The sequence below is a fragment of the Athene cunicularia genome, assembly GCF_003259725.1.
Source record: "Athene cunicularia isolate RWA chromosome 11 unlocalized genomic scaffold, athCun1 chr11_part1, whole genome shotgun sequence".
Lineage (NCBI taxonomy): Eukaryota > Metazoa > Chordata > Aves > Strigiformes > Strigidae > Athene > Athene cunicularia.
This window is the reverse complement of record NW_020799113.1, coordinates 7,590,300-7,602,381: the sequence shown is the minus strand read 5'-3', so window position 1 is coordinate 7,602,381 and position 12,082 is coordinate 7,590,300. Positions and strand designations below refer to the sequence as shown.

Here is a 12,082-nt window from a genome sequence, read left to right as displayed (position 1 = left end):
CTCCTCAGGTTAATCCAGTGCCTGGCCTTCACTGTTTACCTTTTTCCAACAGATGACATCTCACTCTCCCCAATACCAGTCTCAAGGAAGAGGGCATGCTTCAAAGTAAGTTGGACCCAAGCAATAAGAATTTCAGCAATCTTTATAACATCTTGCATGTACCTAACGTGTTCCTGCAGCCACTATCACTAAGAGCTAAGTGTCAAATTTCTTGAGGCAATCTCATTTTGTTGAAATTAGAGAAATAGACCTACTCATTTTATCTGAAAAATAAGGCTACCTGTCTCCAGGATGAATTGCTGGATGTACTCCAATATGTACTAGATGAAAAAAACTTCAAGAATAAATTAGTTTTCCAGAACAGAGTTTTTTAAAGAATGCATTCATAAGAATGCACTGATTTAAGGGCCAATCCTGAATAGTCAAAAGCATGCATATTTTTTAAACAGCTTTAGTTTCCTTCTAATCAATCTTCAAAACAAGTTATTTAAATGTCCAAAAAAGCATTAAGAATTTTTATCTGGAGGAAAAATACGCAAAAAGCCCCAAATCCACAGCTGGTTTATGCCCCAAGATCCATTACTTAAGATCTTGAGATGCTTTTTCATCTCCTAAACTGCAGAAGGGTAACACTTTTATTTTAAGTGAAATTCAGTGGAAAAAAAGCATTATTTTTATCTGCTCTGCTGCACCCACACAAGTTTTTACTTGGTGGCAACAGCAGTAAACAGTCCTATATTCCCAGTATGCACATTCCTGCGGGCAACAGTTACTGCTGTTCCACTGCGTAAACAAGGAAAAGAGTCACTAGAGAATACCATATATAAAATTTAAGAAAATACAGCTAATTTGCACTTGGATTGACACTCTAGAAAGCACTGTATAAAAGAAAACCATTGTAAAAAAAAAACCCAAACCACACACCAAAAATATGGTCAGAGATTAGAACACACATTCAGTAGAGAAAATAACTCTACACCTATAAAGAAAATCTGACCTCCAAAGGCAAGAAGAAGAGTAAAATAGAGATTAAACATATTTTAGTGAAGTATCAGCACTGTTATTTTTCTAAGATAAATGTGAAGGAAAGGTGCTCTCTCTTTTGCTGAATTTACGGTTAGACTAATTTTTGAACTTCCGGATCTCTTGGACTTCATATAAACTAGCTGGTGGATTTGATGCACAGCACTTCATAGGTCAAGACTTAATAAGAGGGTATATTCTTTAAGCAAGTTAAACACTTAAATGCTTAAGTTTGATACTGTTAATTCCTGAACAGGGAATAGTGAAGTCCCTCATGTGTTTGAGCTATAAATTGTCACACAAGTCCACACAAGTGTTAAGAGAACATGCATTCACACTTCAAAATAATTGTGGGAGAAAATGATTTTGTTTCCCATCTTAAAAAAAAAATTAGGAAAAAAATGTCTGACAATCCCAGGGCTCTCGAACAGCCTTCTTTAGTGTTGTCTTTACATATACAAGGTAATTTGTTAAATTATGTGACACTGTTACATCAAATAAAGGTTTAGTAGTTTATTTATTTAATTCAATTACCATGCTTCAATAGGATGCTACTCATTTTCCACAAGAGCAGAGCCTTTCTTACACTCCATGCAGCTACAATTATTATCCATTTCTATCAAATTGTACCAGTCTCAGTTAAATTTGTCTTGTTTGTTCATTTGGGAAGTTTTACCAGTGGTTCCCATGGAATCAGAACTGTATCAGCAATTGTTAGTTCAGTTACATTTCAGTGAACTTTTATCAAAATATTTTTTTTTCAGTGTCTGTAGACCTAGAAACTCACAGAACTTTCACCAAACTCACTTCTAGAAAGTTATTTCCAAGACTAGTAAGTAACAAAAGTATTTAGGAACTTCCAGACCATAACACTGGTAACAGCTTGACTGTCAGAGAAAACTAGTAACGGCTTCAGTATCAAAGTCGGCTAGTGGTACAGAACAGCAGCAGTGCAAGTCTCTATTCATTGTCTCTGTAGTCATTTTCAATTTTCTCTGAATTAAAATACACCACAGTAACTGTGATATCATCTCTGTACATTCTTGCAAGGTCTTCAGGCAGTGTCAGCATTGCAGCAAGTTTCTCTTGGTCCACCTCCCCATACTCATTACTCCCAATTGCATGCCTTATTAAATGAGTAGCTATGTTCTGATCAAGTGAGGCAATGCCTCTGTTTTTCCTTTGAAGTAACAAGCTGTGCATGTAACCCAAATTAACTGGTTTCTCAAAAGCCAGTTGTGGTTTCTGCATATTAAGCTCTGTAAGGTGTTCAGCAACAAGTTTTACAACCTTCTCATTACTTAGCATCTCCCATAGTCCATCCGAAGCAATCACTAGAAACTTATCCTTGCTTCTTAACTTGTGGTACGTGACTTCAGGCTCTGCAGTTAAATAAGGGGGTGTATGGTAGTTTGGAGGAACATACTGATAAATATTTAAAGCCTCAACATCACAGCTATTCTCAAGAACACTGTGTTGCAGTTCTTTGCTCCATTTTAATTGCACATCTCCAAAAGCTCTGGAGGGCATAAGAATTCCCAGTAATCTGTCATTCACAAATAAGGTTTTCTCCTCAGATCTAGGATGTTCTCTCTTCAGTCTTCCAATTTCAGATTCATCAAAGGCATTGTGGTCTCGGGTTAGAGGGAGAGTAGACCACGTTCCATCTTCTTCTTGAACGCCTAAAATTGCTCTGCAGTCACCAGTATTTGCAACATGCAAGTGAACACCGTCAATGTGAGCTACACAGGCTGTCGCACCAGAAAAAGCTACTTGAAGGGCAATATTTCTCATCAATTCATTTTCCTGGGGTGCCTGAACTTCCAGTGATATGTCTGAGTCTAACCTTTTGAACGCGCATATCAGGGCTTCTTCTAAACTAAATCCTGGCTCAGTGTCTAGGTCCAGTAAATGTTGCCAGTAAACTCGGAGGTTTTCAAAATACTGTGAAGTTACTTCTCGGTACTCTACATCATTTGGATGCTTGTGCCACTGCAGAATAGGCAGAACTGGTTTCATGCACTCCACAGCAAGCTCGATCTCTTCCAAGGTTTGCCGGGACATGAGAGAAACCGCTATATAATGAAGCAGCCTCTCGCTCACGGCCTGAGCACAGGCAGAACCTGCATGACCGTCAAAGACTCCAAACAGCATCCCTTTGGTCTGCAAGCAAGTGGCTGCACTCCTGCGGTCTTCAATAGGGGCGTTGGAGGCCAACTGGTTACTTTCGAACCTCAACACAGAATTTGCATTTTTACCATTCAAATCCAGTATTTTATGGGATAATTCACCTGCTCTGAGTATATCATTGATCTGTGATGGAGACAACTGGAAAGAGAAATGTTCTTCTTCGGTGGAAGTGTGTCGGAATGCTTTTTTTAAGGAGAAAGTATTGTCTAAGCTGCAGCTCCCAGCAGGGTAGAGATGTGTTCTGGAGAAAATAAGCTTCCATTTTATCTTGTTTCTATCTGGAATACAGATGGAGTACAAACGTCCTTTTCCTTGTAAAACAATGCTGTTTCTTGCTGAGCTTAAGATCCAGGATGATACAGTTCTTGACATCATAAGTCAATCCACAAATAAGAGCACCTTCCTTCAGTAACACAGAATGTTCTTACAGCCTGGAATATAAGAATAGGAAAGGTATAAAATTTAGAAGGTGCATAAGAAGCTTTCTATATGGCAATACAAAAGCAAGTTTAGAGCTTACAGAAACACTCAGAATTTTTTTCAAAAAAAGACCATTATAAATAGAGACATCTTAAAAGGGATACAATTTCCATCACTAACATCAGGATATGACCGTCCATCTTCAGTCAACTCATCAGAAAAGTTAATTTTTATTTTCCCAGCATGGTTTTTCTCATTGTGGCAAGGCTAAGAAGAAATTCCAACATTATAAGAATGAAGTAAGTATACTTACTCAATAAGTAATTGTAAACCGTGCAATGAAAAGCCTCGTCTAACACAACACAGAACAAGCAGACCCAACAAGTTAGAATAAGTGACAATTAATGGGCAACTTTAAAAAAGCCTGCTAGAGTACAATTCTATTAATACACTCCAAATATCAAACCCAAGAGAAGATCAGTACTCAAAGCCTACAGAAAAAATGAAAGATGTGGCAAATCAATGATCTATATGAATTGCCATGATCCTCACATTTAGAACAAGCTAGTCTACCTTTACAATTCTCTTGCAGCTTATAAACTCGACTTGTTGGGGTTTTTTTACCTTCAAGGTCTTAACCAGCCTTCACACAGGTAGGATTTTTTGAGCAGCTGAAAGACTTTACTTCTGGTTAATGTACTGATCACAGCATTGTGCACTTTGATGCAATGAAAGTTATAGCACAGTTACATTGACAACTTCTACAGGTTTACAATTTGGCTTGTTCATTTGAAGTGCAATTAGAACAAGCAACTGCTAAGAGCTCTGCTGCCAACAGGCTAAAACCTAGGGCACCTGAACAGCTGAAGTTCTTCAGTTGCCATGGGGGAGGTCCATCATATTGTCTCCTACTTCAAATAAAGTATTCAAGCTCTGGGAAATTCCTAAGTACAATCAGATGCTTACTCCACAACAGAACTGTGCCCCATGGATTTCAAAAACTAACTGTATAGTAGCACTGCAAGTATAATTACTCCCAAAAGATCATGCTAGCAGCCAGGGAGAACAATACAGTTTTCTGTGAGCTCTAAAACCACTTTCAGGTGGCCTGCAGTACTAAGTGCTCTAGGTCTCAGGCCAAACATGCCACATACTACTGCAACATTATTTTTTTAGCAGGGCATTTAATGAGAAATAACAAGAAGCCAGACCAGCCAGTTGCATGAAAATGTTTCTAAGATCAGCAGGAGCTAAAAACAAACTCAAACTATTCTAAACAAAAGGCTTACTGATACAACCCAAGGACTTTACTGAAATCCCATTTGGAAAACAAAACAGCGTATCACAAAACATTTCTGAAGTTACCACCCATGCTTAACAACGGAAAAGAGTAGACAAGCCATTCCAACAAGGTCCCCACCACTATAATTCTGGGGACCCTATGAGGACAGGCAAAGACATAGCATCATTTTACTGCTGATGTCAGGAGAGCAGAAAGAAAAGAAAATGCCAGTTCATTGCTCAAGGCTTGCCTGCAGTCTCCTGGGACACTGGCATCTCCCAACACAACCAAAACCTTTTGTTGCACTGCAGAGAGAACACAACTGAAATAAAGCTAATGGGAAGACAACAGATACTGCTCACTCCAGCATCAGCTAAACCCCAAAAGCACGAACAGTGCAAGAAAACCATATTTGCCAGCCTTTCCCTGTCCTGTTTTTTCTTCTTTCTCTTCCCACACTGAGCTACATGAGATTGAAACAATGGCAATTTTCATGCTCTTGTCTCAAAAAGCCAACAGAAACAGCATTTTAAACAAACTTACCCTGTTCACATCAGCTGGCTGACACACAGCAAGGCGGTGGGGTTTTTCCTAGCAGCAGTTACCCAGTATCATTTAGACACACGTTCGCCTAAAGTCAGGTGTCATCAATCAGTCCTGGAGCACATTTCTGAACCACCCTTACTCACTGCCCATAACTACAATTCTGACATCCTTGGGTTTCTACCCAGCTGCAGTGTGCAGACTCCCCTGCTTCTGCCCAGGTCACCCACCCGCATCCGTTCACCACTCCAGCCCAGGCCACGTTAAAACCCGGCAGCAGTGCTAACAAAAGCAATGTGCTAAAGACCATTATGTAAGGTCCAATTACATAAACCGTCCGCTCCCTGCGGGGCACACCTACCACTTTAGCACCAAAGGCGGCACTTCCTCATCAGGTGAATCAGTGTGATCACTGAAACCCAGACTGCCCCCACAGCACAGCCTGCGCGATGCCGAGATGCCAAGGAACGCGCTGGGGACTTACGGGAGAAGAACACCCACTTTTTCCAATAAAATAACAGATATCCGTCACATTTAGTTTTACAGCCCCCGCAAGACCCCCACAGACAGCCCCCCACACTCCCGCTCCCGACACTGCACGCCCCTTACCCCACACCCCCCCGCGCACACACAGCCCCTGCCCCTCACTCACCTTTAAAAAAAATTCAGGACACTATCACATATGAAAAAATTATCTAAAGTTTGACATAATTGTCTGACAAACCTGCTGAACTGAAAGAGGTCACCCACAGAAGCCCTTACTGCATCTCTCTGCTTTGCTCCACTGCTTAGGTATGCCAACAGCAGTTTCTGGGTCTCAAGGCACTATCCATTCTGACCTACTGATTTTTTTCAGCTTTTGCACTATTTACAACAGTAATAAAACCTTATACAGCAGCCTGAAAACTAACTTGACCGCTCAGTTTCCTGTGCTCCCAGCATGTTTAAATGCTACTCTTCAGCTGAAAGCTATTATTGCTCACATGTTCGCGCAGTAATTTAATAAACTCATATGCACAAGATGAAGGGATTTAGGAAATGTGTAAATGAAGGTGAAACAATTAACAGTCCTGCAGAAGAAGGTGTTGCTTTCCTTCCATACTTCCTAAGCACAAGAAGGAATACCACAGTCAAGGTTTCCAGGAAACAACTGGTTTCAGTGTTTCAGTGTCAATATCTAGTACCTGACAGGACTAGTTAAGTTGAATTGAGATTTAGATTTTGCTTTGGGCTGTTTGGTTATGCTGATGAACCAGAATGATATATAATTAAAGTTTAAAAAAGTAGAAATGCTAGTCTCTGATATGATTTGATGAAAGTATTTTTGCCTTCAGGAATATCTAATTAAAATGGCAAATTTCTGTGGCAACAGTGGCTTGGTTGCCATAGTGCTCTATCTTGTTAATTTGCATTGAAAAAATAACTCCAGTTTCTTTAAATAAAACAGATTTGGTTTTGACTTCCCTGTTTATAGAAGAGCTGAAGTTCAGTATCAAATGTCCTGTGCCAGGAGAAAGTTCTTACCAATATTTATAAGCAAATGAGTCTAATTTCAGGGGCATTGTATTAAGGTGCAGTGATAGGTTAAAATGTAGCAAATGCTATATTTAGATTTTTTCAAGGTTTTATCTGTTGACCTGTACAGCCAGCAACTCTGACTTTCTCTGCAAATACATTTTTGTGCTGCTTGTTTAGGCCATGATCCAGCTCCCATTAAATTCAATGACAGTTTCAGCAGACTTTGATAGGTTTCAGACAAAGTGAAATGCTAATTTGAGCCTGAAAGGTCAGTCTGAGAAAGGCCATTTTATGAAACAGATTGCCATCACGCCACTCGAGCACGTGGTGTGGTTGCTTCTGACCTGAAGTTACTACCTCAGGAGTTGCTAAGCAGACAAATCCTGCCAGGTATTTGAGACACGAGTACATTGCTTAAGTTATTTCAGCCAACATGAATGGAGAAAAGTGAGACTATGAAAGAGAATTAGTTTCACTGTATGTTAAATTTGATGTAATTTCTGGATGGTCCTTAGAGATGTAGTCCTATTCTGTCCCAGGACCCAGCTCTTCTGACAGATTTAGCTATCACACGACCATACAGGAAGTCAGCGTGTCATCATGACAAAATAATTTTTCAGGGGGAGTTGTGATCCAGCTTCCTGCATGGTAATTGACCGTAAGATCCAAAGTAGGGCAAGGGGACAAATGTGGAGTGAGGAGGGGTTCTTCTGCTTCTGGCATCAGCCCTCAGTTGGTTTGGATGAATGACACTTAAATCTGTATCCGTAGTCAGCGTGTTCCTGGATATGGGGTACAAAGGAGAGAAAAGCTAGTGCTTCCTTCCTCTTCCATGGTGTGTCTTAGCAAAATTTTGGAGTTATGATATCACCTACTGGATGCTTATTGGAGAATTAGGGTTCCAAGATTGAAGGAAGGGGAGATGTATTTTGATAAGCACTTTGAGGGATTACCAGAATATTAACAAATTGCTTTATTTCTGCTTATATTGCATACCTCCCATTGCATACAGGGACTTGAAATAAGCTTGGGTTTACTGTTTTGTTGTCTTTTATATCTTGATTTAATTTTAGATTCTATGATGATCTTAATGTTAAGGCAAAAATGACTGTTGTTATTCATTACCTTTGCTATATCAAGTTTCTTAGCAAAGCTTTAAGAATGACCTGAGGAGAATAACTAGCTCAAGATTAAATTACAACATACTGAAGATGCTGACACCATCACAGAAACAATTGCATTTGTTCTACTTCATTAATTCCCAAAATCTGTTTACAAAGACAAAAGTAAATGACTTTGGGCAGCCTTTGCAAAGCAGACTGGTCTGAATTTTAAACATTTGTTCAAAAAAATTAATGAAGTATAATAGAAGATGCACAATCTTATATACCTGAAGTAACTCAAGTCAGTTAATACTTGAATTATTCAGTGGTAACAGAGAAAATTTGCACAGTGAGGATTTTCATATACAGAACTGGAGGTAGATGTCTGCAAAACTGCTAAGAAATACTGACTTCTTGGGACAGAGTGCAGGGAGTTGTCCCAGAGGTCGTAAAATTTGCTTGAGGGTTTTAGCACTTAGTATTCTACTTTGAAAAAAGCAGCAGCCAACTCAACTCTGGGAGCATTTATGTTGCTGAAAGAATTCTAGTTAACTGAAGTTCAGATAATTGCAGCTCCACAGTCACTGGACTCCTAACAGCGCTATATCACCCTTTCTCTCTGAAAATCCAACGCTGTCTAGAAGAACTGAAAAATTTAGGAGGCAAAAGATATCATATGTATGCATCACTTGGAAATGGCATCTGAAAGTATACTTGGTATAGCTCTGATAAGTTTGCAATAATTGCGTCTTCAGCTGAAGTTAAGAAACAGCCAGAATATATCTAAGAGGTAGAAGAACAGCCATTTCTAATTTTTCATGTCCTTTTATAAAAGGAGGCTAATTCTATGACTAACTGAACAGGGAAACTCGAAGTTTTCTATCTGACTTTCCTTACACTGATACTGCCCTGCGTGGGGTTTCCTCCATTCCCATGGAACATCTCCTTGTTTGTTTGAGCAACTGACTGTGGCTAATTTGGTGCAATATACACAGCTTCTGCTTCCAGAAGCCACAAACAGATGCCCATCAGTTACTGCTGCCTTCACAGCAGGTGCTATGATGGATTACTTTCCACTAACTAATTGATATTCACGAAAGGTGTGGGACTCCTTGTGCTTTGTAAACATTTCTTGTTATGGGGACACATGAGGAACAGAACCAGCGAATAAGCCTGATGTTCCTCAGAAAGCAAGTTAAAAATCAGAATAATATTTCTAATAAATAACTAATCCTTTTCCAAAAAGCTGACTAGTACCATGCATGATTTGAATCCGAAGAAAAGCAGTTTACTAGCAGTTTTCCTGAAATGGAGAGAAATATTTAGTCGTGATACACATTAGAAAATAGCCATAGATCCAACCCTTGGGAAACTTGTGAATGACCATCATGCAAAGCAGTGTAGGTAGGTCCTTTGAAAGAACTGACTGGTCCATTCTGGAGAATACAAATTGAGCCAGAAGTTGCCTTTCCCCAAAAAGCACAACGATCTAGCTAACCAGCTTTCTGAAAGGGAACAAATACAATGCTAGTCCACAAAACCCTTGGATACTTTCCAGATGAGAGTCTTTAAAAAGTCACCTGTTTATGTATTGTGCCCTGTGAATACTGACATACATTTCATTTGCTGTATATCCTATATTTTGAATTTTCACAAAAGGCAAATTAGCACCTTAGATGCAGAGATCTCTTCTTATAAACAAAGAAAATAACAAAAAAATCATGAATAAGACTGGGAAAAATACATTTCCTCTAGGTTTGTTAAAGCAATTGCATTTTCCTAGTTTGGTTAGAGCAAATTCTAGTCTTTGATCTTCCTATATAATCTAAAACAAATACTCAGATGCTAGGAAAGCAAACAAACTGCAAGAAATGTCAATGAACAGAGGTAAACACAATGAACAACTGTAGGGAAAATGCTATTCCGGCTCTCCAACTTCATTTAACCTCTGCTGTTACATATATCAGTTGCAGGGTTTAAACTGAAGATCCAGTTCAGGTTAACGTAATTGCACGGGTGCAAAGGCCTATCTTGTTGCTATAATTGGATCTGAACTCCACATATATAATTTTTACCAGACGTTGCTTACAAGCTGGTTCAAGTTAAACTGAAATACATGTTCATTTAAGGTTCTGTACCACTGTAAAAATTAGTTTAAATTTCTTGGGAGAGCTTACAAGCGCAGGAAAGTCTTCTGGCTTGGTATAAAGTGCGCATGTGTAGAAAATTAATTATATTCCTTTCCTTCCTCTTCTCCTTCCACCTTCTTCCCCTCCAGCAGACAAACAGTCTGAGGTGACTCCTGAATTGCTGCATTTAATATTCCACTATATTAATGTGAAATGAAACAAAATGGCACGTTGTTCACAACCTGGAGTGGGGGCTGAAATTTTACTAAAATTCAAATGTAATGCAAGTAGCAGTATAAATGGAACATTAGAGGTATAAACGTTGCCTCTGCCTTACAGCCATGCAAATTGGGAAGGGTTCTGTTAAAGTCAGTCAGGTCTCATAAGTACACTGTAGTTTCCTTGGGGTAAATAAGAAAAAAACTTGAGATCTCACTCCTACAGGCAGTGTAGAGCAACAAACGTGCTTTGATACTCAGTGTCTTTACTAAATGGACACTTCTGCATGCAGAAGGAACTCAGAGAGGAAAACAGCTAATCTGAGGCATAGAATAACATCTAATTTGGGGGGGCTATCTCTGCTTTTTTCCTGAAGTGTGGTCCCTTTTTTATCTTTCTGACCCTTGAACACCACCAAAAGCACCATCTGGTGACAAGGTACCTTGCAACACTTTTCCCCTGATGCTTATATTTGGGTTAATTTACGCTCATCATGAAATTTATCATTATAAATCACTGCTAGATCATATCAACTATATAACTGAAACTGCCTAAAAATCTTTCTGTTTGCAGAAGATGGGAGGAAAAAAACCTTAAGTTGAACATTAACTATAACTATTAAAGTTAAAAAGTTAAAGTTGAGATAGTGTGTGGTTTACTAGGCAGAGGATATCTCCACTCTATCAGTGAAAAGATGAACAAAAACCTGTAACTGATTTATGGAGTTTCTTTTGTAATATAGATTTTTATCTGATAAAGGAGTTTCAAGGACTGTGTACGTAAAGCCAGCACAGGAATTTAATTACACTCGCCCATACCTTTAAAAAGGATTATTAAAGCTAAATTATCTCATCTGGCATATTTTGACTGAATTGGCCTTAAAAATTGTTTCAAGGGTTGTAGTAAGAAATGGAAACAGCCAGCCACTAGATGGCATTTTGAGTCTAGCTTTTACAACTCTGAAATTTCAGTCACTGTCCTAAATACTAGGCCTCATGTTCTCTCACTCAAGACAGCCGTGATCCTATTACAAGTTAAGTCTTGCTGGAGTAGTTAGATTCTACTGCTATTTTTCTTTCAACATAGTTGGTAGAAGATATGGATAGCACACGTTCTAGAATATAAATGCCCTTGATGGAAGAGCTTTGATGAGTAACATCTGTGTGCAGAGGAAGACGTTTCAGAAGGGAAACAGAAGATGAAGTTTCTGCAAATCCTCAGAAAGCACTGATGCATAGCACAAGTATTTAGCCCTATGAATTGGATTTGAGGGGGACATTTGTACTAGAGGCACTAGCTAGAATACTATTGGGAGTTCAGGCAAGCAAACTGCTAAGAGTGGCTTGATTCCTAGAGTGTTACAAAACACAGCACTTTGTAAATTGATGGTCACATCTATATACGCAAGCGTCAAAATGTATTGCAGTTCAGAAGTGAAATTATTAAATATCAGAAGTTTGTACTGTTATAGTTAGTATCTGCTGAGGGTCTCAGAATATATTATAAATATAGCATACAGTCCTTAGGTTTGGTGATACTCATCTCACAAATAACAAGATAAAATAACGCTGGTAAAAGAAATAAAGGAGTTCTTGCTATAAGGCTCTCAATGTATTGGTTGAAATACAGTTAACTTAACAAGTCCAGAATCTGTA

At 38.9% G+C, this 12,082-nt stretch overlaps 1 protein-coding gene across 3 annotated transcripts; it reads right to left on the bottom strand.

Annotated features, from left to right (window-relative positions):
- Nucleotides 1–1,521: 1,521 nt before the first annotated feature.
- PDP2 (pyruvate dehyrogenase phosphatase catalytic subunit 2) lies at nucleotides 1,522–6,019 on the bottom strand. Of its 3 annotated transcripts, XM_026856833.1 has the most exons (3): nucleotides 5,820–6,019; nucleotides 5,459–5,546; nucleotides 1,522–3,644 (listed from the first exon to the last, which is right to left on the bottom strand). In XM_026856833.1, the coding sequence occupies exon 3, from the start codon at nucleotides 3,586–3,588 to the stop codon at nucleotides 1,984–1,986; it is 1,605 nt and encodes a 534-aa protein (XP_026712634.1). In that variant the 5' UTR covers nucleotides 3,589–3,644; nucleotides 5,459–5,546; nucleotides 5,820–6,019; the 3' UTR covers nucleotides 1,522–1,983. The 3 variants fall into 3 exon arrangements, with proteins under 3 accessions (XP_026712634.1, XP_026712635.1, XP_026712633.1); XM_026856834.1 differs by lacking the exon at nucleotides 5,459–5,546; XM_026856832.1 differs by lacking the exon at nucleotides 5,820–6,019 and having other exon boundaries at nucleotides 5,459–5,808.
- Between the last annotated feature and the right edge of the window lie 6,063 nt (nucleotides 6,020–12,082).